This window comes from Ictalurus punctatus, chromosome 20 (assembly GCF_001660625.3).
Source record: "Ictalurus punctatus breed USDA103 chromosome 20, Coco_2.0, whole genome shotgun sequence".
Classification (NCBI taxonomy): Eukaryota; Metazoa; Chordata; class Actinopteri; order Siluriformes; family Ictaluridae; genus Ictalurus; species Ictalurus punctatus.
In genome coordinates this window covers 5765200-5789739 of record NC_030435.2, presented here as the reverse complement: position 1 = coordinate 5789739, position 24540 = coordinate 5765200, and the positions used below count along the sequence as shown (strand labels likewise).

The 24540-nt window shown below is 40.4% G+C and overlaps 1 protein-coding gene across 1 annotated transcript in view; it reads right to left on the bottom strand.

The window, feature by feature from the left end:
• dock10 (dedicator of cytokinesis 10) overlaps positions 1-897 on the bottom strand; it is a 110921-nt gene extending 110024 nt beyond the window's left edge. Inside the window, exon 1 of the mRNA XM_017495833.3 lies at positions 632-897. Within this exon, the coding sequence (XP_017351322.1) occupies positions 632-742 (111 nt within the window). The 5' untranslated portion in view covers positions 743-897. The remainder of the gene's footprint in view (positions 1-631) is intronic.
• Between the last annotated feature and the right edge of the window lie 23643 nt (positions 898-24540).

Here is a 24540-nt window from a genome sequence, read left to right as displayed (position 1 = left end):
TGTATACTAGTGTGTTAGTGTGTGTTGGTGTGTGTTAGTGTGTGTCAGTGTGTATACTGGTGTGTATACTGGTGTGTGCCGGTGTGTATACTGGTGTGTGTTAGTGTGTGTTGGTGTGTGTTAGTGTGTGTCGGTGTGTATACTGGTGTGTATACTGGTGTGTGCCGGTGTGTATACTGGTGTGTGTTAGTGTGTGTTGGTGTGTGTTAGTGTGTGTCGGTGTGTATACTGGTGTGTATACTGGTGTGTGCCGGTGTGTATACTGGTGTGTTAGTGTGTGTTGGTGTGTGCTAGTGTGTGTCGGTGTGTATACTGGTGTGTATACTGGTGTGTGCCGGTGTGTATACTGGTGTGTATACTGGTGTGTGTCGGTGTGTATACTGGTGTGTATACTGGTGTGTATACTGGTGTGTGCCGGTGTGTATACTGGTGTGTTAGTGTGTGTTGGTGTGTGTTAGTGTGTGTCGGTGTGTATACTGGTGTGTATACTGGTGTGTGCCGGTGTGTATACTGGTGTGTTAGTGTGTGTTGGTGTGTGTTAGTGTGTGTCGGTGTGTATACTGGTGTGTATACTGGTGTGTGTCGGTGTGTATACTGGTGTGTGCCGGTGTGCCGATGGAGCGCAGTTTACCGTGAGAGCAGAAATCCTCACCGCACTGGACGCTGTTTGGCGGATCTCGGCCGCGCTGCCGGGTTTCAGCAGGTTCTTGGTGAATCTCCGGGTCGATGATTCCGCTGCCATTTGTTCATCAGCGAAAAATCCGACAAATGATCTCAGATTTTAAAAAACCCAACAATTTAAAAACACAAAAAATCCCTTATGATAAAAAAAATCACGTTAACGCAAGCGACTGCTGTTCCAGACAGCGACAGCGCGCGCGCGCCTCTCTCTCTCTCTCTCTCTCTCTCTCTCTCTCTCTCTCTCTGCGGGCAGGGCTCTGCTCTGTTCATCTGTTCATTCAGCAGCTAAATCATCTACGACAGGGCAGATTCAGCTAGATTGAATTAAATGCCCTGATATGTGTGCTGTTTACTCGCCATAATTGTGTGTTTATTATAATGGCTTATTCTGTAGACCAACAGATTCATTAGTGTTATCAGTGCACGTGCTTAAAATTGACTTTTAAGCGTTATAAATGAACGTAATGTTCAAAATTCAAGAGAATTCAGTCTTGCTCTGGAATAAACATCTTTTTTCTTGCGCTTAAGTGAAAATTGCTTTGGAAAATATTGTCATATAGCGCTCTCTGCTGGTAACTCCCTATAGCAGCACATAGTGTGTGTGTGTGTGTGTGTGTGTGTGTGTGTGTGTGTGTGTGTGCGTGTATGAGAGAGAGAGAGAGAGAGAGAGAGAGAGAGAGACACCAGTAGGACTGTGTGTGTGTGTGTGTGTGTGTGTGTGTGTGTGTGTGTGTGTGTGTGTGTGTGTGTGTGTGTGTGTGGTACTTTGTCGCCATCGTGTGCTAACGCTACCAAATAACATACACTCACTGAGCACTTTATTAGGAACACTATACTAATTCTGGGTAGGGCCTCCATTTGCTCTCAAACCAGCTTCAGTTCTTCATGCCATGGATTCCACAAGATGTTGGAAACATTCCTTTCAGATTCTGGTCCACGCTGACATGATTGCATCATGAAGTTCCTCCAGATTTCTCAGGTGTGAGTCTCCGGTTCTATCATGTCCCAAAGGTGTTCTACTGGATTCAGATCCGGTGACTGGGAAGGCCACTGAAGAACACTGAACTCATTGTCATGTTCATGAAAACAGTTTGAGATGACTTTTGCTTTGTGACAAGGTGCAGTAGCATGCTGGAATTAGCTATTAGAAGATGGGTAAATAGTGGCCATGAAGTACTTTTTCATTTCTTGTGTAAAAAAAAAAAAAAAAAAAAAAAAAAAAAAAAAAAAAAAAAAAAACAACCTGCAACAAGGAAACCTAGAAAACCAGTACCAGGCATGGAATTTGGACCACTTTAAGTAAATGTACATTTGATCAAATTTGAATCTCTTAGTAGAAGAATTATAGACAAATTTCTGATTTACCACTATGATCATGAGCTTTCAACATAGTCAGTCATAGTCATGGTGCTCTTACAATTCCAGTGTGTTTGGAAATATAAAATGTATCCTTAATGTACGTATAGCAGGGGTATGGTGGAACCTCTGGGGTTGGGGATTTGAATCCCACCTCCGCCCTGTGTGCATGGAGCTTGCATGATCTCCCCGTGCTTTGCGGTGTCTTCCAGATACTCTGGCTTCCTCCACCAGTCCAAACACATGTGTTGTAGGCTGATTGGCATTTCTAAATTGTCCATAGTGTGTGAATGCATGTGTGATTGTGCCCTGAAATGGGTTGGCACCCTGTCCAGGGTGTCCCTGTCTTGTGCCCTGAGGCTCCAGGCTCCCCTTTGTAGAAAAAGCAGTAAATGGTCTGCACTTATATAGAGCTTTTATCCAAAGCGCTTTACACTGTGTCTCATTCACCCATCAGTGTTAGCAGAGCTGCCATGCAAGGCACTAAATTGCCGTCTGGAGCAACTTCAGTTTCAATGTCTTGCCCAAAGACACTTTGGTATGCGGAGTCATGTTGGCCAGGAATCAAACCGCCAACCTTACGATTAGTGGACAACCCGTTCACCACCTGAGCCACAGCCACCCCAAGGGCTGGATGGATGGATGTATAGCAGCAGCTATTTGTCGTTGGTGACCATTTTTTCATTTTGGTGCACGTCACCAAAATTAACACCATTGTTGAGGAATACTTATCATGATTAGCATCAAAACTGCACCTATTGCTCTACAATAAGGACGTTGTCATCTATTTCTGTGGAATTTTACTTGCTGTTTCTCTCACTTGGGCTCTAACTTTGTGTTATGTTCTCTTTTATGAGGGAAATGAATCATGGGCAGTTAATGCAGTTGCTCTTTGAAGACTTAAAAGATTATTCTGAAAAATATTGTAAAAATACTCACAAATATTTGGTTGGTGTAACGTCAGCGCTGGTTTCGGTTGTGATATGGCCGAGTTGGACTTTGTTTCGCACCTGCTCCTTCAGAGTACATCAGATCGCATGACCCTGTCATATTCCCTCATAATCAAAACCTTTGGGTCACTAGTCACAGCTCATGGCCATACGTAAGGATAGGGATGTAGAGTTACAGAACTGGCACTGGTTCTGCTGACTAAAGCCATTTGTCAATGTTTCATTTTGGGAGAGCCGTGGTTTCAAACATGGAGATGCTCATTTTCATCCCAGCCACCTTTGCATCTAACCACCTATACTAGACCTTGATATCCCAGGAATAGAGGCACACATGATAAAGTCTGACACCAACCCTAAATGGTTTTGACAACTCTCACTGCATTCACACACAGACTGAAGTAGTGACCCAGATACCCCACCCTCCTGCAGTACCTTCCACAACAAGTGTTGAGGAATTCCCAAGAATTCTCACATTCCCAGGCCTTCTCCAAATCCCCAAATCAGAGGTAGCCTGGATTAGCATACTCCCCAGACCCCCCATAAAGCTGTGCAAATGTACAGAGTTGGTACACTGTTCCACAGCCTGGCTGGAACCCAGAACCCTCACATAAACGTTTCCCAGGAGACTGAAAGTCTAGAATTGTCTATAATTGGTACACACTATTTGGTTCCCTTTTTCCTCAAAGTGCTCCATCCTTTGCTCAACAGTATCTTCGGTAGAGGTCAATACTCCCTGGAACTTGCTCAGCAGACCATGGGCATTGGCTAACTCTATGACTGCGCACTTGGACGTGGTCCATTCAGACTCAGTGCCCCCCGACCTCACTCGCTACAAGGGAGAAGTCTTTTCAGAGTTAAATTCATCTCTCACCCAAGCTACCAGATGATCTCAAGAAGTCCCTCCTAGGTACATCTGCCTGGCACCCTCTGCAATTAATCAGACTCACTCAGTTGGTGATCTTTTGACAGCTCTGCCCCTTTCTATACCTGGGTGTAAAACATTGTCTGGTGATACAATCATAAAATTGATCACTGACCTTTGGCGCAAGGTGTTCCAGTACCAAGTATTAAATCCATTGCTTGCACAGAAGTGCAATAACATTTCACCACTCAAGTTCTGCTCCAGGAGGCCATTCCTCCCAATCATGCGCCTCCAAGCATCTCAGTCATTCCTAACATAAGCACGCAAGTCCCCCAGTAGCACAGTCTAGTCAGTATGTTATATACCTTTGAGTACCTGTACTACCGTTTCCAAGAAAGCTGAATACTTCAAACTGGTGTATACGCACAACAGTTTTTGTCATGTATTATTTTTTTCTTTTATTAATTTATTGTTGTATCCGATAAACACCAAAGATTCCAGTTACAAAAACAACTCAGCATTTCTTGCACAAATTGCTCATACCTTATGTGTAATGTCCTATGAGGCCCATGAGCAGTGGTAGAGCGTACATGTCCAAAATTTTAATCACCCAAATGGCACAGTCTTGCATTTCAATTCTCTGTCCTTAGATGGAGCCAGAGTATTATAAAATAATTGTTCTTGTGCTTTCCTACTCTAGACTTGACTCAGCAACTACAGATTCGTACCTAAAGTATTAATGAGCTTATGCTTAAAGTCTAAAGTATTTACGAGCTGTTGCAGGTGTGTTAGAAAAGGAAAAACACAATTAAATGTGCAGAATATGGCATAACTAGGGCTGGAACTGAGAACCACCGCTCGTAAATCAGATGAATCAGCCTATAAGACATTTTAACTTAATTTTTTTATAGTGTACCACAGACCACATGTAATAGGTGAGGATTAGTATCAAGAGGAATTCATTAGCATTAAAAACGAATATGAATGCACTACAAAACAGTAAAGTCAACATTTTAATAGATCAAAATATTAAACTGTGTAATGCAGCGATGAAAAGATTCCTGACAAACGTCAGTCAACAAATAATATTTTGCACACCATGATCTCACATTTTCAAGACTGTAACTCTAATTTTAAAGTTATATCCCTGCTATTTTAAAACTTGAACAAACTCTAACCGTATTTCCCAAACAGGAAGCGGGTTAATTTCGTTTCAACAATTTAAACAAGCAAAACTCAACCATGAACAATGGCTTTCATTTAAAATAATAATAATAATAATAATAATAATAGTATTATTACAGTAAATGCGCTTTATTTTGTGAAGTGTTTTTAAAACAATTTTCTGAATTTACGTCAACGGTAATTGCAGAGATTTTATCCACTCTTTTGGGATAATGACCCTGTTGTTTATGAGTTTATATCTAACATCCAAAATAAGTCCAAAGAAATGTAATTGAAATGTGAAGCGATATCTGTATTCTGTTTGAAAATCCAGTAAGAGATATGAAATTTGTAGGAATGATTGAGCTATATAAATACGAGCAAGTTCAAGTAAACAACAGAAAACTTGTCAATAGGTCACTGTCAGTGTCAGGTTTAATGTGCTATTGTTCGTGAACAACATCGAAATCTTAATAAGTTAAATCGAAAATAAGTTAAATCGAAATAAGTTGCCAGTATTTGCTATTTAAATTTTTAATCCAAAGATTACCATCATACAGGGATGAAACCTAAAAATTCAAAAGCTGCATGTTTTACTCAGGCTGAACATCAAGCCTCTATGTGCTGATATTTTGACCTTGAAGAGAATATTGTGCACATTCTACTGTGCTTTGAACAGCGCCCCACTGTGGTCATTTTACTCCGTAGTACATTGTTTTTTGCTTTGCTTTCATTTGAGAAAATGCATCTCTGTGAGAGTTATCGGGTCTTAATTATGCGAGAAATACTTCCAGAAGCATTTTAATTAGATCATTTCATTAGGATTTATTGATCATCTTTATTGAGTTGCACTGTAACCCTAACCCTTTACTTTTGCTTGCATCATCTAGAATGAACAAGAACACCAATGGCAAGTTAGTTCACTATGTGTGTATAAACTGTCTGTAAAACATAATTCTGTGAATACAGCAGAACTTTTATGAAAGTTGTAAACGTTTTGGGATCTCTGTCAGAAATAAATTACATTCACCTATATATATATATATATATATATATATATATATATATATATATATATATATATATATATATATATATATATATAAAGGAAAAATTACAGTAGCAACATTGACAACAACTACAACCCCACTTCTGTTGGGACAGTATGGAAAATGCTGATAAAAGCAAAGAGGAGTGATTTGTAAAGGTACTTTGACTTGTATTTAAACAGAAAACGTATAAAGACAAGGTATTTGATGTTTTACCTAATCAACTGCATAGGTTTTTGAAGATAAATGCTTATTTTGAAATTGATGCATGCAATATTTTCCAGAAAAGTTGGGACACGGGCAATTTAGGACTAATAGCGATGTGAGAAGTTGAAATAAGAAGGTGATGTGAAACAGGTGAGCAATCATCTAATCATAGTATATAAGGAGCCTCCAAAAAAGGCCTAGTCCTTCAACAGCAAGGATGGGTCGAGGCTCGCAGATCTGCCAACAGATGCATCAGTAAATTACCTAAAACTCTGAGAACATCTTTCCCCAAAGACAAATCGGTAGGATTTTGGGCATTTCACCTTCTGCAGTGCACAATATAATTAGAAGATTCAAGGAATCCGGTCAAATCTCGATGTGTAAAGGGCAAGGCAAAAACCACTTCTGAATGCGCGTGATCTCCGATCCCTCAGACGTCTACGTCTTAAAAACCGTCATGAGTCTGTAATGGATATCCTGACATGGGCTCGGGAATACTTTGGTAAACCTTTGACACTGAACACCATTCGCTGCTGCATCCACCGATGCAAGTTAAGGCTTTACTATGCAAAGCAGAAGCCATACATCAACACTGTCTCTTCTCTGGGCTCGGTCTCATCTGAGATGGACAGTAGCACAGTGGAATCGTGTTTTGTGGTCCAACGAGTCAACGTTTCAAATAGTTTTTGGACAAAACAGCCATCTTGTTCTCCGGGCCAAAGAGGAAAAGGACTATCCAAGCTGTTATCAGCGTCAGGTCCAAAAGCCAGCATCTGGTATGGTGGTGTGTCAGTGCCCATGGCATTGGTAACTTGCACATCTGTAAGGGCATCATTAATGCAGAAATATATGTACACATTTTGGAGCAACATCTGCTTCCATCCAGAACAGGACAACGCCAAATCACATTCTGTCCGGATTACAAGCGCATGGTTGTGTAAGCAGAGAGTGCGGGTGTTAGCATGGTCTGCCTGCAGTCCTGACCTGTCTCCCATTGAGAATGTGTGACGCATTATGAAGCACAAAATAAGGCAACGTAGACCCTGTACAGTTGTGCAGCTGAAGAAATGCATATAAATCCATAATGAACTTTTTCACACTAATTGTTGTTATCCAGATGAGGACGGGTTCCCTTCTGAGTCGGGTTCCTCTCAAGGTTTCTTCCTCTTAAAACATCTTAGGGAGTTTTTCCTTGCCACTGTCGCCACTCAGTGGCTTGCTCATTTGGGAAAAAAATCTAAAACATACAAGAAAAAGACAATAACAACAATGAGAACAACTACAACACAGTAGGAAAAGTAAATCATCGAAGAAAAATACAAAAACAACAACAACTACAAGTACAAAAACAAGAGAAAGAAGATAGTGAGGGATCAGGTGACCAATTTTCTCATTGTTCACTTGCAAATTTTGCTTCACTGTGACTAACATGATGTGTTTTTATTTTATACGATCAGTTTAACCTATTCTCTTGAAGGGTGGCAAAAATTCGGGAATTTACAGTACCTGTGAACTTAAACAGCTTTTACTGAGAGCAAGCCTTATCCACAAGTGACCATGTGCTCTCTGCCACTCCCTCTCTCTTATGTGGGACCGGCTGGCATGTTAAACATATCTAAAGTGATATTTAAAGAGGCACAAAACACAGAACCTGTGATCTCTCACCAGCTCATGAGTGCAAACGGCCTTTTAAAAACACATGATTGTCAGTTACACAGGGGGCCAAAGTGAGCCGAGACAGGCCATCATCACAGCGGAAGCCATCACCATAATCCCTTACATAAAAACCTGACATAGAAATGATATGCAAAATTCACATGCATATATTGAATTTAAATTGAACTTCGTACATGAATGTGTAAAAGTGAGACCCAGACGGTGAAAAAGAGAGATAGACTACATATCTCCGTGTGTGTGTGTGTGTGTGTGTGTGTGTGTGTGTGTGTGTGTGTGTGCCCTGTCTGATGCCCGAGGTGCTATTGCACAGATGAAAGGCTTCTGATGAGGTGTGGATCCTTGGGCCCGTGACAGCTGTATATTAATCTACAGAACTTCAGACAAATCAAACAGATTCTCTTTCTCTCGTGTGAAAAAAATAAAACACCATAAACCCCAGAGCCCAGTTCATAAGCCTGGGCTACGGCACATGAAACGAAACACAGATCATCTTTAAGGGCCTGAGTGCCTTTGAAACACCACCAGCTGCCTGTGCCTCTCTTTTCAGACTTTTTTCTCACTTCATCAAACTCGAGCCATATTGTGACAGATGAAGGCAGAACATCCACAAACTAATTTAGTAATTGAGAGATGAAACGGACGAGGTCCGGAGTCTGGGAGCTTTCATTGGACTCGGAACATCAAACGAGCCACACTATGGTGCAAATCACTCCCAATGAAACTTTAGAGATTGCTAAAAGGCCTCTATTTTTTTGATAATTGTCAATTGGACTGCATTATAAATGTGAACAATCAATAATAACAAACGTGGATTTTTTTTTCTTGTGATGCTGGCTGGGCATGAATGAATGAAAATGTCACGGTAGTCAAGAGATATAGAATGATGCACTTTCAAGCAACTAATTTTCTATTTAATGACATAAAAACCCCATAATTTGTGATTTTAAAATGAATTTCGCTATATGATTACTTCATTTTTTCACCATTCAAGACTCATAAGTGCTTCTCAAAGTGCAAACTGCTGAAATATTTGAAGTTTTAATGCTTATTTTTATATAATCGCTTAACAGGCCCTTTTTTTCAAGCTCACTATATCAGATTTTATTTGCAATTAAACAAATTAAAATGAGCCATTTTGAAATTGCATCATTTGCAATCCTAAACGCATAATAAACACACTTACAAATACTAAAATGCAGCCTACGATAGCTCAGTTCATGTGTGGTTTAATAGCGTGTTGTATCATATAACAATTTAAGAGGTCGTGGTGTCATATAACAATACTTGACAATACACAGTATCACAATATTATGATTTGTTCAAATAGAAAGAAAAGGGAGAAATTAAAACTAGAGTTTAATAATATTTCATATTCATCCTTATTAAGTCCCAGGTTATTATTTAGTAGTTACTATGTAGTTACTATTCTGTAAGGGAAAGGAGGGAAATGAAACAACTGGTAAATAAACAAACCTCAACATCAGGTACGTACCTAACATTAGATATTGAGTAGCAGTGGGCTACATCACTGTTATGATCGTACTAATGATGTCTTCTGAAAAGTGATTCAAATCATCCCCGTATTGACCATAGTGCTCAACCATAACACACAAACATGCTATAAATCAACACTAGATCATGGAAGAAGTAGTGTTTTGTCAGAATTTTCTAATGTTTAATTTACATGGTGTAACTACAATTTACTAATGAGTTTTCTTTGAAAAGAAAAGCACATGTATTTACAATATATTGCAACAAGGTAGTGTACAATGTTTAGCGGGACCATACAACTAGTCTTTTTCCATTCTGGGAAAATCCACCAAAATCCCCCCCCCCTTTAAAACATAAACGAATATAACAAAATGACAAAATGTTTTATTTAGGCTACTTAATTATGTTGCCTTGGCTTTCTGCCCCTCTCCTGTCGTTTGTTTGTTACCTGATTGTGTTCACCTGTCCTGTGCTCTTGATTAGTTTGTGCTTGTAGACTGTACTGTTTATTACTGTTTTCTATCTGTTGCAACTTTGAAAATAGATTATCTTTGCCTGCATGTATTTTGACCCCTGTATTTTGACTTGCCTCCTATGTCTTACTGCATGTTACCGTTATAACTTCCCTTTCATTTCAGTTCAGGAGAGCTTGTAGCTTTCAGTACAGTATATAGTAGAAAATATCAAAGTTTGACCATGTCGCAGGTTTTCCCAGGTCACCATACAAATGTGCACTTTTTATCCCCTTTACGATGGTACTAGAATTGTTCTTGAGACTCTAAAATGTAACAGGGTAGAATAAGAAAAATGATGCTCGTCCAAACTTTCTGCTCGCACAGACTTATTCACAGACTAGCTTTCAGTTAGCCTTGATGGCACTGCATTGTTTGCCATGTTAAAAGACAGCTTAGTGCCAAGCAGAAACCTTATCCACAAGGGGAGTGCATGTGCCAGACTCATCTGTACACGTTCACCTGAGAGCACACAGATGGCATGGAGGACGGCAAAGCGATGCTGGCATGAACGCAGCTTGGCACCAGTCTGTCCAGCCAAACGAGGGAGGATGGGGTAACAACAGCCAAATCTAAACGCTGACACACAAAATGCTCAACTAGCTGCAGCACTTTTGTATTTAAAAAAATAAATAAAAAATTTGAGAGTTGAGAGTACAATATAATGGTAGTGTGGGAAAAAGGATAATGCTCTCTATTGTTTTGAATTTTATTCATGCATAATGGATTTGACTTAGGGCTGGGCCATCTGTTGATATAACATGAATATTGTTATAAATTAATTAATTTCATTATCATGGGTACGGATCGGTGTCAGTGCTTCATCTCACTGTAACAAATAACTGACTGGACTTTAACATCTAAGTGTTTCACTTTCCCTCATTTTCTTCATTAAACATTTATTTGTCAATGTGTAAATTTTTAATTTGGACAGTATTATCCTATCTGCATTTCTCTTGCATGTGCGCGCTCCTTCAAGAAAATACAGCCTGCTTAGAATGTAATCATTTTTTTTTCTCCTTTCGAAGTGACTTATCTGACCAATTGCAATTTAATACATAGATCGCCGAAGGCACCAAAGGTCTGTACTATTCGATCATTTAGGAGTCAATCATTAATCCCCCTTCATGACTACAAAACAGAATTGGTTGTGGTGTTTACATTTTGTGGGTGCGTACTGTATGTGGAAGACAGTGAAGACAATTGCTGACATACAGTAATCTCAAACAAAACTTTTTTGTAAGTAATTCTCTCAACTTTATAGAGCATCACACTGACATTGAACCATGAGTCACAGAACAGTAAAGTGTGGACCACTCTCATCCGCAGCAGCATGTCTGTAGCAGTGTGTGTGTGTTCGTGTGTGTGTGTGTGAAGCAATGAGAACAAATGTGGCCAGCGCTGAGCAAAACCAGCCTACACACTAATTCATTTATAGCTGACCCCATCACCAGGCCTACTGGGAATCCTCTCGCTTCTCTTGATTTCACACTCCAGCACTGACCAGAGCTCAGTTTTCTGAAAGCAGTGTAAAGTTAGACTTTTCTTCACTGGTAGAGATAATGTTGTGATGTTGTGATGCTTGCTCTATCATTAAGTGATCAGCCTGGGTTAATCATTTTGTATGAAGTATTCAACTATAGGTTCAGTTATAAAAAATAAAAAAAATGCTTGCTTACAAAATAGCATGACTGAATCCCAACAACAGCCAATCTATTACTGCTTAACCATTAGTGAGTACTTAATAGATATAGATAAGACACGTCTGTTTGAAATGGTTATATTCTTTTACAGTGGTGTTACCTATCATGTGATAGCTACACCGCAAAAACAATTACATCTTAGTAAGTGGAAATACCTTCAATATAGTCAACTTTTCTAGTATTTCTTATTATATGATCACAATAAACCAAATATAACCTCGTTAAACGTATTTCAAGCCATTGGTACTCATTTCAAGCTTGAAATAGTTTTAATTTTGCTTGTTTTAATGAATGAATGAATGAATGAATGAATGAATGAATGAATGCCTTTTATTGTCACTATACACATGTACAATGAAATTAAGAGCCACTCCTTTTTGTTCCGTGCAAACATATACATTCAATACACAAGAAGAATAAACAGATAATACACAGATAAATAAATAAGATAAATAAACAAAATAAATAAACAAGATATACAATATATGCAAGATATATGCACGATAGATAGATATTAGGGTGGATGGCGGAGGTACTATGAAATGCACAGTTTGAGACAATATATACATATGCTGTGGACTCAGTACATGTGTTTGTTTATCATGGTAATAGCTTTTGGGAAGAAACTATTCTTAAATCTGCTAGTCCTTGTTTTGATGCACCTGTAACGTCTCCCTGAGGGCAACAGATTGAACAGATCAAAGCCAGGGTGAGAACTGTCCTTAATGATAGTTTTTCCTCTGCTGAGGCAATGGGAAGTATAAATATCCATCAGGGAGGGGAGAGGGCAGCCAATGATCTTCTGTGCTGCTCTTACTACCCTCTGAAGCCTCTCCCTGTCTGCTGCGGTGCAGCTACCATACCACACCGTGATACAGTATGTCAGCAAGCTCTCGACGGACGAGCGGTAGAAGATCAGCAGCAGATTGGAGTCCAGATTGTACTTCCTGAGAACCCTCAGGAAGTGTAGCCGCGTTTGAGCCTTCTTGATGACCGCTGTGATGTTGTCCGTCCAGGAGATGTTAGCAGAGATAAGGACGCCAAGAAACCGGACGGTGTGGACCTTCTCTACACACTCCCCATTGATGAAGAGGGGGGCCAGCTCCGTGTTGTGTTTTCTGAAGTCTACAATAAGTTCCTTGGTTTTCTTGGTGTTTAGAGTCAGGTTGTTCTTTGAACACCAGGCTGCCAAGTTTAGGACTTCCTCTCTGTAGGCTGCCTCCTCTCCTTTTGAGATAAGTCCGACCACTGTGGTGTCGTCAGCAAACTTGATAATAATAATATTGTTGTAGACTGGTCTACAGTCATATGTGTAGAGACAGTACAGGAGGGGGCTCAACACACAGCCCTGTGGAGAACCTGTGCTCAACGTGCGAGTGGAGGAGAGGTGGGGCCCGAGTCTCACTGTCTGGAACCTGTTGGTCAGAAAGTCCTTTATCCAGGCACACGTGAGGCGGGGGAGACCAAGGGTGACCAATTTGGTGACGAGAATGTCCAGAATTATTGTATTAAAAGCCGAACTGTAATCCACAAAAAGCATCCGTACGTAGCTCTGTTGCTGCTCAAGATGTCTCAACACGTAGTGGACAGCTACGGCGATAGCATCCTCTGTGGATCTGTTTGCACGATAAGCAAATTGAAAAGGATCGAAATCTGGGGGGAGGTAGTCCTTGATGTGCTGAAGAACCAATCTCTCAAAGCACTTCATGATAACTGGAGTGAGGGCTACAGGACGATAATCATTCAGGCTAGTGGTGGGCGATTTCTTTGGCACTGGAATGATTGTGGCTGATTTTAGGCAGGACGGGATGACTGCTTGGGCCAGGGAGAGATTGAAAATTCTGGTAAAGATGTGGGCAAGCTGGTGGGCACATGATCTGAGCACATTACCAGGTACACCGTCTGGGCCAGCAGCCTTCCTGGGGTTCACTGCCAGAAACATCCGTCTAACATCGTGTTCCCTCACAGTAAGTAGAGTGGTGCAGGAACCAGAAGGGGATGGAGGCAGGGCTGGACTGGTACGGGGGCCAGATGAGGGTGGAGGTGGGGCTGGAGCAGATGAGTGCTGTTGTTGTGATGTTTCAAAGCGAGCGAAGAAGCAATTTAGCTCTTCTGCCAGAATCGCACTCAGGACTCCTGTTGTCGCCTCACGGCCTCTGTAGTTTGTGATGTTCTGTATGCCCTGCCACACCTCCCGTTTATTTTTGCTGGACAGGTGGGACTCTATGCTCCTCTTATAGGCCGCCTTAGCTTCCTTAATACCGCCTTTCAGGTTGGCACGGGCAGCTCTGTACAGAGCTCTATTACCAGACCTGAAGGCAGCGTCGCGGGCTTTGAGTAGTGTGCGGACCTGTTTGGTCATCCATGGTTTCTGGTTTTGGAAAACCCGGATGTTTTTTTCCACAGTCACATTTCCGATACAGAACTTGATGTAGTCCAGTACCGTTCCTGTTAATGTTTCTAGCTCTTGATGTTCAAACAAATCCCAGTCTGTCTGTTCGAAGCAGTCCTGTAGTTTGCAGAATGCATCATCAGGCCAGGTGGTAACAGTCTTTATAGTGGTCGTGACACTGCGTCTGAGGGGGGTGTAGGCAGGGGAGAGCAGGAGGGAGAGATGGTCTGATTGGCCGAGGTGGGGGAGAGGTATGGCTCTATACGCGTGCTTGATGTTGGAGTAAACATGATCCAAAGTGTTCGCCCCTCTAGTAAAACACTTAACATGTTGATAGAATTTCGGGAGTACAGTCTTCAAGTTCGCCTTATTAAAGTCTCCTGCAATTATGTGAACACCGTCTGGGTAAGCCCTCTGCTGCTCGTTTATGGTGTTCAACAGGAGAGAGAGCGCCGTGTTCACATTGGCATCAGGTGGAATATACACAGCCGTGATAATCACCACTGTAAGCTCTCTCGGTAGAAAAAAGGGCCGACATCTTACGGACATGTACTCGAGGTCAGGGGAACAATGTTTGTCTATCATTGTTCCGTTGTTACACCAATTCTCATGCACATACATACAGAGCCCCCCCCCTCTGCTCTTACCGGAGTCCTCAGTCCTGTCCCAGCGAAGCATAGTACAACCTGCTAGCTGCATGCTAGCATCGGGTATCCTCGGATGAAGCCAGGTTTCAGTAATAATCAAAACACAGCAGTCGCGAACATAGCGATTTCCAGCTAGTTGTAATTCCAAGTTGTCGATTTTATTCACTAGGGATCTGGCATTGGAGAGAAACAGGCTCGGTAAAGGTGGCTTGTGTGGTTGTTTTCTTAGCCTTAGCATAATACCGGACCTGCATCCCCGCTTTTGCTTCCTCTCCCTCCGCCGTCTGCGCCGCCTTCTGGACCCGACAACAATCCACGGAGAGCCCGGCAATCTCGCTATGTCGTCTGGGATGTTGTGCGTGTGATGAAACATTCTCGTAATAGGTATGCGGTGTTGATCCCCAATATCCATAAGGTTCTGACTTGTATAGCGGATGTTCGTGGAATCGATAATGCTCAAACAAATAATAAAGAAATAATACAAAAACAATGAAAAAGAGCACTGGAAAGGAGAGCCGTGAGCCGCAGCAACGGTGTGCGCCGCCATCTTTTAAGCATTTATTTCTAGAAATTTGCCAACAGAATAAGAAATCTACACGCTTGAAATGAGTAGTTCCACCTGGCAGCAAGAAAACGAATGCACTGATAGGAAGATAATTACTAAAGGCGGTACTCTTCGTCTTGTCTGTTTCTGGTACCGGTGTAGTGAAATTCAAGAGTACGTCATGAGTAGGAGAGACGACTCCGTGCGTGTTTACAAAGAAATGGCAATCATGTAGAGGGTCTTTTGTAAATAAAGTTTCATATTGCTAAAAAGTGTTAAGGAAAGTGTTACTGTTAGTGAGTGTAATTATTTAAGCGCACAGGTTCCCTGGTGGGCTAATGGCTAGTATGAGGCGCTTTCACTGAAACCGGCCCGAGTCCTGGTCAAGTAAACTAAGTACACCATATGAACACCAAGTGAAGTGAACTTAACAATTTAATTACAGACTACATGAGCATCAAGTTAAGTGAACTTAAAAATACAGGTTTTGGGAGACCTATTACTCAATTAAATTGAGTTTACTCTGCCAACTGAGTGCAGTCAACTTGTGAGGGTTTTCAGTGTAGATACATTTGACTATGTTTAAGATATTTTCACTTTTGACCAACCAATTGCAAGCAATCTATCCAAAACTGCCGCTCATATTGTGTCACAGGGCAGCGTCACACACAGAAGAATGCGATATCCTCCCTCTTGCGCATACATGAGCTCACAGATTAACACGATTGGCTGTTGTCACTGTGATTGACAGGAGAGAGAGAGCGAGAGAGAGAGAGAGAGAGAGAGAGAGAGAGAGAATGAATGTCACCCCTCCCACCAAGAGAACACAGCCAATTTTGCTCTCTTGCACTTCTTGATATGAATGGATCCAGCATCAGTACATTCATTGGTTCTGTTATGATCAATTAGGTCCGCTGAAATACTTTTCTGGGTCCGCATCCAGTCCGCAGCCCACCAGGTGACGACCAGTGCTTTATACCATTAGAGTCCCAAGACCTATTCTTGGGTCTGGACTTATATGACTGATTCCTCACTCTTATAACTACACACCTTTTGCTATTAGATTTATTATAATCATAATAGTCGCTGAATAATCTACATTTAGATGAACAACTGAATTATAAGCTGTGACTTTGTATGTATAGTTCAGTGTATCGATTTAATATATGACTTGCATTAGATGCCTCACAAGTGAAATATTATGTGGTCTTATCTGAAAAGAGTGTGTAACTCTGTGACTAAACCCCCCCACCCCACCCCACCCCACCCCCCACCGCTCTCATTAACTTTCACATCTCAGACTTAGACTGACGGTCAACAGCTGGACAAACACAGAAGCTTCTCCTCCCTGAGCGTGTGTTTTGAAAGAGAGAGGGGGAGAGAGAGAGAAAGAGGTCTGTTCATACCGTGGTGCACTCTCTGCTCCATTCTGGCATGTGCCAACAAAAACACACTAATCAGTGGCTTCCTTCTCATTAAAAGTTAATTAGTTTGACATGAGTTTCCTGTAGAAGAAAGTACTGGCCACTTACAACTCATTAGGGCTAAATCAAAATATCACACCAAGCAAAATGTGGTAATGGATGGAAAAGAAAACACACACACACACACACACACACACACACACACACACACACACACACACACACACACTGACAAATACAAGCATAGACAATGTCTGCTTTGCCGCATACCAATACAACATTTTCCCTATTGTGTAAGGAATTTAAGTATATATAAGATTCCCTTATATTTTTTCTTGCATTTAAAATTAACACACATACTGTACACACACTAGTGGGGACTTACAGATTAAGCTTAATTGGTTCAGAATGTCATTTTTTAAAGATATATTCTGTGTGAAAAAAATAAAATCATCATAAGAATTGAAAAAAAAATAGGATAAAATGACAAATATCTAAATTGTGATAGGAAAGTTCATTTATATTTTAAGTTGCTTCCAGTTAGCATTAATCTAGTGTATTGATCTCAACAAGAGACGAAATTACAGTAATTGTTTTTCATTATTACACTTGAGTATTATGTTGGCGTATATTATTTAATATAATTGAATATTTGTACTCTCACTTAAAGCTTTTAAAGCACTCATTAAAATCTCAAAGGTGTCTTCTTCTCTAATCTAGCACCTGAGATGCGATGTACGCTGTACTTCAATTGCAACGGGCTCTCACACATTTTATTTCCATTTCTGTTTAAAGTATCCATTCACGTTCATCAACATAGAAAAAAAAACTATCAAGAATTGTTTAAAGTCGTCATCTGCTGTGACCTGCTCATGCCACACAATGGAGTTAATTCTATAGATATCCGACCTCAGTAAATTGTTTCAATATGCTGGGGTAAGCAAAGACTCACACTCAAAGACAAATGAGGTGTCTCCTGTTTTTCCCTAGAAGGCAGGAACATCATCTAATTTGAGGTAAGTTTGTTAACATTAACTGGCTATAGTATTTAACTAAGTTAGCCTTAGTTTTCTTTCCGATACCAGCATTGGTTCCAGGAGCTAACGTAATTGGCTACGCAGCAAGCAAAATTCTAGCTAATTCTAGCTAAATATTGGTTATTAACATGATATTTCACATCTGATTCATTTATTGATACTTTCACTTAAGTATTACTTTTAAGTTACAAGGACAAAGTAAGCTTAAGTTTCACTTAAGTATAATTTCTCCCATCCCTGGATCTGCAAGACAGCACAGTATGTATACTGAAGAGAAACCGAATTTATCATCAGTGAACTGTAAGTTTAGCGAAGCTAAGTTGGTTTCTTCTCTTAACTCACTCTCTGTATCTTTCCTCTTCCAACCCTTCATTCCTGTCTACTCTGTCTGTTCTCGGACATCTGGACATCCAGGCAGACCAGACTTCCTCCTCCTAATGAATCTGTAGCCGGCTTTTTTTGAAATCCTAACAGCTAATCCTATTTTTTTCAAGACATTGTTTATTTTGCTTTCATTAAACCTTCATTCTAGAGGCGAGCAGGTGGAAAGCGAAGATGAAATGAGTGCAGAACGGAGGAGGATTTAGGGTGGAGAAATACAATGAGGGGAAATGGCCTAGCTACAGGAGAAGAAATAAGGAGAGTGAGACAGGCAGAGAAGTGAAATGATTATTCTGTATTCGTTACTGTTTTCCTAAATGGAGAGCAGCGCAGAATGAAAACAGTAAGTCCAACAGGCTAATACAGTATATCATGAGGCTAGGCTGTACGTTAATAGTCTCATCAGACAATGTCTTTTGCAGTCCATATTAAAGATGAATGTGAAGCCTTCAGTGTTTGAACTTCTCCCAAAAGCTCAGCCATCCAGTATATGGCTGATTAATCTGAGCTTTATCTCATTACATTAATACCACATACAGTTAACCCAAATAATCAGGGTCTCTTATATTGTGTCTGAGAGTATCACACAGACAAATCTACAGTCTGAATCTACAGTCTGGGCTAGAAAGAAATCAGACTCAGCCTAGCTTCTTCATACCATGATGTTGATTTTTCTTACAGCCACTGCTGCTGCTGTTGCACTTTGTTCCACAAAAGTCCAAAAATAATCCACCTTAAGCTGGTGTGGATTCCAACAATGAAATGGTATATTGATGTGTTTTTAACTTTGAAAGACAGCAAGGCTGCTAGTCCATCTATACCATCCACCCTGCTTGTATGTATTCACCTGAGAAGGTATGCACACTGGCTGCAGTTTCTCCAGCATTACGTAGTAGCAATAGCTGGAAGACTGTACTTGTAGTTTTTAATCCATTAAACTTCCAGGACCTGTCAGAAGGTGAGCTTTGGGTTGATGGACTGTATTTTAATAACCATTCTTAAAATAAAGACAGGTGAAAAAATTAAAGGGAAAAATGGTGGCTCCGTTGAGTCCACTTGTCCCTGAATCAATACTGCAGTTCCTATGACTGATCACATTTATCCTATGATGATACATTTCTCTCCTGGAGGGTGTGGTTTCTTCCAGTAAGACTCCACCCCGAACCACAAGTTCATGGTTCGAGGCCTCACTAAGTGGCTTGATGAGGATGAAAATGGTGTAAATCATATGCCTTCACAGTCACCAGAGCTCAACCCAGTTGAACACCTACTATACAGGAGAATTTGGAGCGTCATGTTAGACATCACTCTCCATCACCATCATCATCATCATCATCATCATCATCAATTGAGAGAATATTTTTAAAGGAACGGTGTTCAGTACAATCTGTTCTGTCAACTTATAGTGCTCTAACACCTTACTAAGCCATGGTATGTTGTTTTTCCTGTAATTTGTCACCCATATGTAGGTTGATACTGCAAGTCATTTCACTCCACCAGAACGATCGCAATGACACAGTGATACAGTTGAAATGATGGTGAAATCTGCTGCATTTGTGTCTGATGACCCATCAGTGGAACACATACTGTATCCATCACAGTGGATCAGCCATATGGCATCCTGATAGAACTGTTTATTTTGCCTGATGGAGTCGTTTTTGTTTTGTTGGGGGTTTTTTTTTTCTGACAGAAATGCATGTATTTCCGCTGAGCTAATTCAGGCTAATGAGTCAGGCGCTCATGTAAACGCACAAACAAGTCAGTTTCTGTTAGCAAGTGTATGAATTTTGCAAACACACAATAATGAAAGAGAATATTCAAAGGTAGCGAATGGAAATTGTCGTCCATCACTCGTACAAGCACTTTTGCTTTATTTATTTATTTTGAGCAAGGCTTTGAAATAAGTTGGATTACCGGCAAAAATAAAAATAAATAGTGGGTTATTTTGGGACATTTGTGGATTCTATTGGAAGCACAATGTTAATGTGTTTGTTATAAGTGAGCGTTTTACACTTAAACACATAAGTGTAAAAACAAAAAATTAAACCCCATCAGGAATCATGCACTTTATGAGAAGCATAAAATTAGCAGGAGAAGGAGGACTGGTCTGATTGCCCCATCTTCTCCCTTCACTCTTTTTCAGACAGCCTCACAGGCATCTAATGCATGGCTGAGGAAATTCAGTTAAATACAGCTATCGAAGGAATAGCCTGGTTACATTCTATTGTGTTAGATCAGACGTGCAACCAGTACAAAGCTAATAGAGCAGTAATTGTTTTAGCTCATCCTCCATATCCTTTCTAATAAGTCCATAGGGACAAGAAGTTGGGAAGAAAACATGACATGTCCTGTCATAGGAAAATAATCAACAACGGGAAGGTGTGTTATTCCTCTTATACTTGTATACAGCAATTTTCCACCAATTGTATTTTATTAATTAAAGAATGATGTGTCATACTTGTTTATGTTATATTTAATATCAGAATGAAGAATTCAAAGGTTGTGACCTCTATATAAACCATGCCTTCATGTTCAAAGACTCCTTGTCATACAAACATGGTTTAGCATTTAAGAACGTGTTAATATGTGTCAAATGTTATTGAACTAACTTTCACCTTTTTTTTTAAAACTTCTGCCAATGCTGACACCAATAATAATGTTGCTTGAACATTTTTTAGGAACATTTTAGCGCTGTAAACCATTAAGCAGCTTGTTCATTAACGCTTCAACAAATGAAATTGTTAACTGTATATACACAAACTGTACTGGACCCAGCTGAAATATTGCTCTTTGAAACGCTAGTGGTTCTCTGCTCTTTGTGGCATTGTAAGATTTATGTGACACTGCCATAAAGCTAACAAATAAAGTTAAATAGGACTCTGGAAACTGGAAAATGTGAAGCAGTAGACGTCATGCTGCCAACAATAGGTTTGGAAATGAAAGTGACTGCATTATTTTGAAGTAAAATTCAAAAACAACACTTAAAGTTGCATCTTAAAGTTAATGTTGAAGCAGTAGGGCTCAAAAAGTTGCAGCTTGAAAATTAATAGCAATTTATACAGTTAAACAGTTATTTCTGGTCCAATAATTTGATTGGAAGAGCGTCATTCCAAGAGTACTTATATTTAGTATAACCATACTGGGATGCTTCCCTGTTTGTATTGGTTTTTTGTATGATGATCACCATGTAAAATTCCAATTGTTAAGCACTTTAATAAATATATTAATATGCATGTTACTTCTTTTCTCCTATCCCGACAAAATCCCTACAAATGACTGCTGAGTGAATCAGTACATGAACGAGTATGTGAATGTGCGTGTGCATGGTACCCTGAGATGGACTGGTGTCCCATCCAGGGTGCAGTCCTACCTCACAGCCAGTGTTCCCAGGATAGACTTCGAACCCTGAACATGATTAGCAGTTCCTGAAGATGAATGAATGAATCAGGACAAACCAATGAGTATTTAAGTTGCAGTCCACATAATATCTGTGTCCAGTGGTCAGTAGATGGCAGCACCTATCTGTGCTTGCGGTCAAAACAATAATGTAAGTCACACAGAGGTCCTGGACTTGATATGGACAGATGAACACATATAAACAGACATCGGATTCTGACTTCCCCAACAACATATTGTAGTCAGATCAGACTCAAATCAGAACGTGCCTGTTTTTGTGCTGAATGTACACCACTTCATTCCCGGACATTCCTCAAGTGTTGTCAATACATTTCCAAAATCTGACCTTTTAATCTTTGAACTTAAGTTTTAGGATGTACGTCCATCCCATAATCTCACCTCACCATGACGCTTACAGCACCTCATACTAATACAAACTTTTTTTTTTCAAACACACCTACAAACACTCTTCGAGACTAATTTAGTCCTAGAACAAACATTTTTGTTCCCTGTGGATACACCATGGAGAATATTCTGCACATTCTGACAAAGTCAAACTGCACATCTTCCTCTCACAAGGCAAAACACAGACAAAGGAACTCATAGTAAACGAATGCACTCAATCCAAAAAAGCCTACCACAATAGCTCCCTTTGCCTAACTATGCCCCCCCCCCCCCACTCTCTCTCTCTCTGTCTCTCTTTAAAACACAGCAATTCATAGCCTATGGTATCATCCACCTTACAACCATATGTACCTTAGAACAAAGGCCCAAAAACAACAGGCCTCTATCACAGTGTATTAATACTCGCCGAGGCTCCTGGGTAGACAGCAAGAGCGCCTCGTTTTCCCTAATCATCAGGCCCCCCCATGAACAGCACACCTCTGGTTTCAGTGTAATTACAGACAGGCGATAATCAGGTCAGCCCAGCGGGGCCAAGTGAGCCAGTGGAGGTGTTAATAAACATTCCTCCTGCTTGTTTTGTTCTTTTTTCCTCAGGTGAGAAAGAGAGACGATGCAAAAGAGTGCGGGAGAGGTAGAGTCGGAACCTGTCTAGCTGTAGATTGAATGGATACCCCAGGGCCTGACACACCAAAAGCTTACTTTCTGTTTAATGGTGAAAGAGAGAAGAAGAAGAAGAAAAAAAGCGAGATATGTACACATGCATTTCCCCTTAAGTTCAGAAGTAGAGGGAAATTCTAAAGAGTGCCTTAAATATGAATGCTAACACATTTTGATATTAGCATAAGGGTTCCTTCCAGTCACAAGGCCGAGATTTGACATTTAGCGTTTTGAAAATAAAATATCTAACAGCGTAATGTAGTTGTTTTTGAAACAGAGAGCTGACTCAAAGATAGCTGTAACCCAAGGTGAGGCAATGGAGCTGAATCTCTCGCTAATCAGTTATTTTTCTGACTCTCGCTTGCTACTTTTCAAAGAGCTTACTTGAGACTACACTTTTTTTTTTATTCTTTATTTTTTTAGTAATTCATTAATCTCCATAGTTTAAATGATGTATTTTTGGTGTTGAGTTCAAAGAAAGGCTTCAAAAAAGGTTCAGAAATGGCATTTTTTGAAAACTTTTACAAAACTGTGCACTCATATTTGAACTGCCTCGACTAAAGTAGTTACTTTGGCTACCTCGTAGTTCTAACAATGTTTCGGCGCTGTTTATGTTTCACTGTGCAACGGTTTGTATGTTTTTAATTACTTGACTTTGCCCACAAACCCCTTGTGCCAAGTTATGGCCCAGAACCCCAGACATGTTTTGTCTATTTTCCCTTGTGTCCTTCTCCGCCTCAGTCCCTTTTCCTTTTCATTCTCTTAGCACATTTTCAGCTTTCTGCCTTTTTCTTTTTTAGTTCATCTTTCTTTGTGGCGTCTGTTTCTCTCCAGCACTTCATCTGTAAAGTGGATGGAGGCCTCCAAAATCAGTCCATGGCATTCCTCGTGGTTTAGGTTTAGACCCAGTGTAACATCTGAGCATCACAAATTTGCAGGACAAACTCGAGTGAGACATTATAAGCCATGACAGCTAACTTTTAGCCCAGCCGCACTGTAGGAAGTCATCAATTACTGTAGAATAACTCCTAGGAATTGTGATCATCTCCGAAGCATTAACATCTTGGCTGAGGAGACTTTTATTCTCTTCGTATGTCCACAAAAAGCTTCATTTCAAGACTAAGTGTTCTCCATAATATGGGCTCCTGCAGATCTCGAATATCACATCCAGCTCAGATCAAGTCTGTCCAAAAAAGAGTTGTAAACAACGTCAGAACCACAGCAGTGGACTGGCAGAGGAAAGCAAGTCATCTGACTCACAGGAAAACATGAAATAAATCACAATCGACTTGCGGCGAGGCTTTCCAAAGCATTGCTGTTGTCCTAGCGGGGTGGGTGTGATACATCAGCATAATGGGAACGGACTGGCCATGTTTCCTCGCTGCATGTGCTTCTTTGCATTGTTTTGATGGCCATTTTTATTGAGATATCCTTCATGCATTTGGAGAGTTCATTAGCAAGAGAAAGGAATATAAGACCGTGGAGAGTCAAATTTATTACACAGAAAGTAAATATAGAGAGGGCAATGTAAGAAGAAGAAGAAGAAGAAAAAAAAAACACGCACACGCTCTCCAGACAGAAACAAGTGATGACATTCCAACAAGTTCCTGCGCAAATGGTGGTGCAGGAACCCAGTGTGATTTTAATAACATGTCATTAGACTTTAATGACAGGAAAACATTGTGCGGTTTGTAGCGCTAACAAGATCACGGAGTGTTCGGTTAAACATAGCTATTCTCTCATTTCAATGTGTGTGTGTCTGTGTACATTCATGCGCTCTTATGTCAGCAACCACAAGGGCTCCTGTAATTGAAACTGACTCGTCGTGATAAGTATGACACAACAGGTGGCGCGTTAAGAACCTGGATTCCTGAAATCACACGTCCATTGAAATCATCCGTGTTGTTTACGTGAGATTTGCTGGTGTGTATACACAAGTTGTGATAGTAATCCCTCAGGACATAGTGTATAGGGCTGAGGTTCTTGCACAGGGTTCAAAGAGTGG